The sequence below is a fragment of the Leptonychotes weddellii genome, unplaced genomic scaffold (genome assembly GCF_054177405.1).
Source record: "Leptonychotes weddellii isolate Sample4059 unplaced genomic scaffold, ASM5417740v2 HiC_scaffold_2060, whole genome shotgun sequence".
NCBI lineage: Eukaryota > Metazoa > Chordata > Mammalia > Carnivora > Phocidae > Leptonychotes > Leptonychotes weddellii.
The window spans coordinates 773-7,353 of record NW_027792843.1 but is presented as its reverse complement, the minus strand read 5'-3'; the positions used below and the strand labels follow the sequence as shown (position 1 = coordinate 7,353).

The 6,581-nt window shown below is 42.1% G+C and overlaps 1 protein-coding gene across 1 annotated transcript in view; it reads left to right on the top strand.

Annotated features, from left to right (window-relative positions):
* Positions 1-4,396, top strand: part of LOC145718720 (putative RRN3-like protein RRN3P2) — a 5,372-nt gene extending 976 nt beyond the window's left edge. Inside the window, exons 2-3 of the mRNA XM_081810232.1 lie at positions 606-711; positions 1,914-4,396. Coding sequence (XP_081666358.1) covers positions 606-711; positions 1,914-2,057 — 250 coding nt within the window. The 3' untranslated portion in view covers positions 2,058-4,396. The remainder of the gene's footprint in view (positions 1-605; positions 712-1,913) is intronic.
* The last annotated feature ends 2,185 nt before the right edge of the window (positions 4,397-6,581 follow it).

Below are 6,581 nucleotides of genomic sequence, written 5' to 3'. Positions count from 1 at the left end.
TAAATAAAAGAACAGTATGGTTTCAGGTAGAGATAACCTGAAGAAATAAAAACAGGGTGATGGGGGAAGTGAGGGGATGGATACTTTAGATTTTGGCCCCTCTGACATTTGACCTTAGCTTGAATGACCTTAGCTTGAATGAAGACAAGAACCCAGCGTGTCTAGGTCTGGAGCATGAGTGTTTCTGATAAAGGGAACAGCAAGAGAAATGGGAATCAGCTTGGCAAGTTTGAAGAATAGCAAGGACACTATGGTTGCAGTATGTTAAGTGGTTGGAGATGAGGTCAGAGAGGTAGTCAGGGACCGGATTAACGTAGGACCTTGAAGACAGCGACAAAGAGTTTGAATTTGTATTCTAAGTGAGGTGGGAAACCTTTGGAGAATTTAACAGGAGAGTAGAATAGCATGATCTGTTTTAAGTTTTAGAAAAGATCATTAGATCACTGAAAGAAGACTGTTGGGAGGTTAGAGTGGAAGCAAGGAAGCCAGGTAGGAGGCCTTAGCGATAGTCCCACTGAGTGATGTTGGCTCCATAAATGTTGACTATTAAAATTTTTATTATTCTCTGTCCTGCACTTAATAGTGTGATAATCTTGGTTCTACAGGCTTTCAGATATGCTCACTCTGGAGAATGATTTCTTCAATTCTCCCCCAAGAAAAACTGTTCGGTTTGGTGGAACTGTGACAGAAGTCTTGCTGAAGTACAAAAAGGTAAGAGATCATGTGAGGTTTGATGTCTTTCTCCCTGCTGCTTTATTGAGATGTAATTGATACGTTGAGGTTTGGTTTTTGTTGGTTAGGATACAATTGTAGCCTTTATACTAAAGACCAGTAGACATAATAAAATGAATTTTAGATGTCAGTCTTGAAGTCAGTTGTTTAATAACAGCATTATGCTATAAGCTCAAAATTAGAGTAATAACCTCTTTGCTGAGGTTGTATGTCTGCAAATGCTTTATTTACATAGTATCTTTCAAAAACTTGAGCAGGTGCTAGAATAAAAATCATTGGATCAGAGCATTTTCTTTCTTTTAAAAAAAAATTTTAAGGATTTTATTTATTTATTTGAGAGAGAAAGAGTGAGTGAGGGCACCAAAAGCCGGGAGGGTCAAGGAGAAGCAGACTCCCTGCTGAACTGGGAGCCCATTGCTGGCTTGATCCTGGGACCGCGGGATCATGACCTGAGCCGAAGGCAGACCCTTAACTGACTGAGCCACCCAGGCGCCTAAAAGCATTTTATTTCTAAAGGAATTACCTAAGCATTGTTTTGGGACAATAAACCAGCTCTGTCAATAGAGATTTTTTTTTTTTTTTTTTTGGTTCTGTGTTAGTTTAGAAGTGATTCTACTAAATCTCAGTGATGGAAAATATGAATGTTTGTATTTATATGTATAAGCATTTTATTTATTTATTTATTTATTTAAATGATTTTATTTATTTGACAGAGAGAGATACAGTGAGAGAGGGAACACAAGCAGGGGGAGTGGGAGAGGGAGAAGCAGGCCTTCCGAGGCTCAGGGAGCCTGATGCGGGGCTGGATCCCAGGACCCTGGGATCATGACCTGAGTCAAAGGCAGACGCTTAATGACTGAGCCACCCAGGCGCCCCTGTATAAGCATTTTAAATCTACATATATGAATGGATGGTACCTTGTGTCATCAACTATTTTATTTAGGTGTCAGTACATAAGTATACCTAAATGTGAACAACCTTTCAGTATTCATTTAGTTTTTTTCCAAGCTGCCTAGCTCCACTAACGTGAGTTTTTAAATTTTTGGAATTATAATTTTACAATCCAATGATGTGTGAAAGTTATAATGTTCCTTTTGTAATAGTTAAAAGTCCTGATGTTGGTCTTTAACAGGAAACTGAAGTAAGCAGAACTACTTTCTTTTTTTTCTGTTCTTGTTTAGGGTGAAACAAATGACTTTGAGTTGTTGAAGAACCAGCTGTCAGATCCAGACATAAAGGTAATTAATTTACATTTGTTCATTAGCAAAGCTGTAGCCACTTTGTACAGATTCAGTTTGCACTTTTGGTCCTGTTCCATCCTCTAGAACTTGCTCTCTGTATGATCCGTCACTTGAATGCAGCGGCTCTCAACGGCTCTCAATGGGCACTTTTGCCCCCAGGGCACATTCGGTGATGAACTGGAGACATTTTTGGTTGCCACGTCTTGGGGAGGGAGGGGCGCTCCTAGCATCCAGTGAGTGGATGACAGGGATGCAGCTACACATCCAGCAATGCACAGGGCGGCCCTCCACAACAAAGAATTCTCAAGTCCGAGATGCCAGGACTGCTCAGGTTGAGCATCCCTGCTTTATCTTTATCTTTCTGGAACCTCTTTCCTCTATGCTGCATGCTGCTCTCATGTCTCTCCACCGAGAAAACAAAAACACAAGTTGACTTGTCTTTCGAGCTAGTACACTTTTCATTGTTTTTGGAAATGTTTCAAGAGATATACCTTTTAAGATATATACCTGTCATGTAGGCACGACTCAGTGAATTTTGTTTCCCAAGTTTGGAAAGAGTAGTCTCTTACCATAGCAATAGTAGTCAGATTGTCTGGGATCAAATCCTTACTCTCTTGTTCCCCAGTGTGTGATCTTGGGCAGCTTGTTTAACCTCTCTGCCTCTGTTTTTGTCTTTGTAAAACCAGAAAAACAATAGAGGTCTTTTAAATGTGAGGTTTTAGAGGATCCAGTGAGTTAATATATGAGAAGCACTTAGAACAGCCCCTGACACAAAGGGCTTTGTTAGCTGTTATTCCTGCTGACAGCCCGCACTTTCTCATTTCCCTGCGCATTTAAATCCACTATGAAGTCCTCTGCTCTGATTACTATGACAGAGATTACCAGTCATTTCTTACATGCTGATTTCAGCAGACTTTTTTTTTTTTTTCCAAGCGTCATATGAATTCCTTGTAGCAGTTGACACTGTTGACTGCCCACTTCTTAAAACCTTTCCTTCAGTTTCTGGGATCTTCCTGTCTTCTTATCACTTATGTCTAATCATTCTTGTGACTGGTTATTAAATTTGGTGTTGATTAGGTTTCTAGACTTGACCCTTTCCTTCCTGTAAGAATTATTCCTGCATGATCTTATGCCCTCGTGGCTTTGGAATTCCTGTGGCCTGGTAACTTCCAGATTTGTATCTATAGCTCATATTGCTCTTGTGGGCTCTAGACTTGTTTGTTTGTTTGTTTTTAAGGTTTATTTATTTATTTTAGAGAGAGCATGTGCACAAGCAGGGGGAGAAGTGGAGGGAGAGAATCTCCAGCAGATTCCTCCTGAGTGCGGAGCTCGACATGAGGCTTGATCCCACGACCCCAAGGTCATGACTCCAGCTGAAATCAAGAGTCAGATGCTTAACTGCCTGAGCCACCCAGGCACCCCTCCCGACTTGTTTCTTAACTGCCAGCCCACAAATATTACAAGTGCCCCAAATTTATCATTTTCTCTCTCCCAAACACACTCCTCTACAGTCTTCTTTATTGCCTTAACTGATGTATTGCTTACCTAATTCTTGAGCTAGGAACCTTGGGGTCTTTCTCGACTTTGTCACCCCTCGTTTCCATTGATTCACCAGGGCCTTTGGCGGAAAAAAAAAAGTCTTTCAAGGCTTCTTGTGTTGTTGGTGCTCTTTTGTCTGGATTCTTCTCTTAACTCCTTTAGGTTATCTAGGTTTCCAGTTCTCCTCTATCTCCCATTACCCCCCCCCCCAAATTTTACCCTCCACAGTGCAGCCTAAATCCTCTCTAAAGCATATGCTAAACGTGTCATTTTCCTGTGGGGAAACTTAATGCCTTTTGCAGAAAGGTCGAGCTTCTTAGCATGGTCTGCTGCATTGTTTTTCTATGTTCAGTTTCACTAGATACTTTATTCTATGAGTTCGCCACTTTTTTTCACCTTTTTTTTTTTTTTAATTTTTAAAAAAGTAATCTTTACACCCAGCATTGGGCGCCACTTCTGTTCATCTTTATCTCTTTTCATGTGCCTTTTGTGGCTGCAAGAGGTCCTCTGTAGTCACTTTAGTTGCTACCTATTGGAGCATGGGATTACCGTGCCTCCCTCCCTTACTGGCTTTGTGACTGAGGATAAGTATACTGCACTTTTGTGCCTCATTGGTCCCAGCTATAAAATGGGAACCAATGGTAGCACCTACCTCATGGGATGGTTGTAAGGATTAAATGACCATATGTTAAAATCTTAGAACAATGCCTGGCATGGTAATTACTATATTAGTGTTTACTGTTATTATTAGTTTATCTACAAAACTCCTACTATTTGAGATCCAGCTAAAGTATCCTCTTTTTTTTTCAATTTTTTTTTTTTTAAATATTTTATTTATTTGACAGAGAGAGACAGAGCAAGAGAGGGAACACAAGCAGGGGGAGTGGGAGAGGGAGAAGCAGGCTTCCTGCTGAGCAGGGAGCCCGACACGGGGCTTGATCCCAGGACCCTGGGATCATGACTCGAGCTAAAGGCAGACGCTTAACGACTGAGCCACCCAGGCGCCCCATCATCTTTTTTTTTTTTTTTAAAGAATTTATTTATTTATTAGAGAGAGAGAGAATGAGCAGGGAGAGGGGCAAAGGGAGAGGGAGAAGCAGACTCCCTGCAGAGCAGAGAGCCTGATGTAAGGCTCGAGCCCAGGACCCTGGGATCATGACCCAAGCTGAAAGGAGACTCTTTTCTTTTTTTTTTTAAAGATTTATTTATTTATTTGAGAGAGAGAGAAAGAGAGAGCACATGAGAGGGGGGAGGGTCAGAGGGAGAAGCAGACTCCCTGCCGAGCAGGGAGCCCGATGCGGGACTCGATCCAGGGACTCCAGGATCATGACCTGAGCCGAAGGCAGCCGCTCAACCAACTGAGCCACCCAGGCACCCTGAAAGCAGACTCTTAACTGAGGTGCCCCTGAAGTGTCCTCTTTAATGGAACTTTCCTTGGTTCTCTCTAAGCATATGGGTGTTCATTTCCTGCATTCCCCACCCTTCCAGTAGATCTTCATAATTACAAATCTGGCTTACAAGGACTTTGGTAATTTATCTCTGCCCCTCCTTGATTCCCCTATTTGTCTGTTGACTTGCTTACCATATACTCCAGCCATAACAGAACTGCTTTTGGTTTTCTGAATACATGCTTGTCGCTCTGTGAGGAATGAAGCCCCTAGAGAACACCCAGTCTGTTTATAGGCAGCAGAAGTCACTTCCTGTTTGAAGCTCTCCCTGACCCTGGCGTTCTTCTACGGGTACAAAGGACCATTTTCTTTGTGTTCTGTTGTTGTTTTTAGGATTTTATTTATGTTTTAAGTAATCTCTATACCCAGTGTAGGGCTCAGACTTACAACCCCGAGATCTAAGAGTCGCATGCTCCACCGACTGAGCCAGCCAGGTGCCCCCACTGTATTTTTTATCAGCACTTCTCATCGGTATCTTGACATACCAACAGTTGCATCAGTTGTATCTGTGTTAGTTCAGAGAGTGTTGCAAGTGATTTGCTTCTAATAGTGGTTCAGTACTAAAGCACCAGAGTCTGCAACTAGTACTCTTTAAAAAAAATGGAGCAGTTTTGGGGCGCCTGGGTAGCTCAGTCGTTAAGTGTCTGCCTTCCGCTCAGGTCATGGTCCCAGGGTCCTGGGATCGAGCCCCGCATCGGGCTCCCTGCTCCGCAGGAAGCCTGCTTCTCCCTCTCCCACTCCCCCTGCTTGTGTTCCCTCGCTCGCTGTCAAATAAATAAATAAAATCTTAAAAACAAAACAAAACAAAAACGGAGCAGTTTAAATGTTAGCTTTATAATTTTCTTGCACTTTTTTTTAGTGGAAAAGGGATAGGATAGAGTTAACTCGTTTTTATTTGCACATACGTTAGCTTGTGTTCTCTGCTTCAGGCCTTGGTGAGCTATCAGTACAGTTACCTTTACTGGTTGTGGACATTATGAAATTACCATAGTGCAAATGAGTTGCAATTTACTTGATTTAATTGCCAGTTTACTTGGGGTTTCATCAGGGAAGAGTCAGTCTCATTGAAATTTGTCACAGATAGCACATCGCAAGCAGTCAACGGTTGAATGAAGTTGGGGAAAAGGCGGTGGGCTCCTTCTCTGTGTGGAGCGAGGTATTGTGGGAGAGTGGACAGAGCGTAGGCTTTGACCCAGTCAGACAGGTTTGAACCCAGTTCTTTATTAGCTTCTCACATGGGCAGGTTGCTTACTAATTTCTCTTAGCCTCAGTTTCCTCAGCTGTAAAAGGGCAACGCCAGCAGTCCATTTTCAGCATTGTTAGGATTAGTAAGGGATGCATTTGTGTGGTGTTGGCACCATGCCTGGCACCTGCTGTGTTCTCACTAAATGATACCCCGTATCAGTAGTCTGTAATTGCAGGTACAACCCTGGCTGGCAGTAGTCTCTCACGTAGGTACCATACTGTCTGTAATAATCTGTCACTGTAAGCACAACACTGTCTGTTAATAATCTCTTGTGATAGGTATGACATTGTAGTGCTTTTGTTTATTTATATGTTCCTTCCCCTACTCAGTCTTTTTTTTTAAAGATTTATTTATTTATTTGAGAGAGCGAGAATG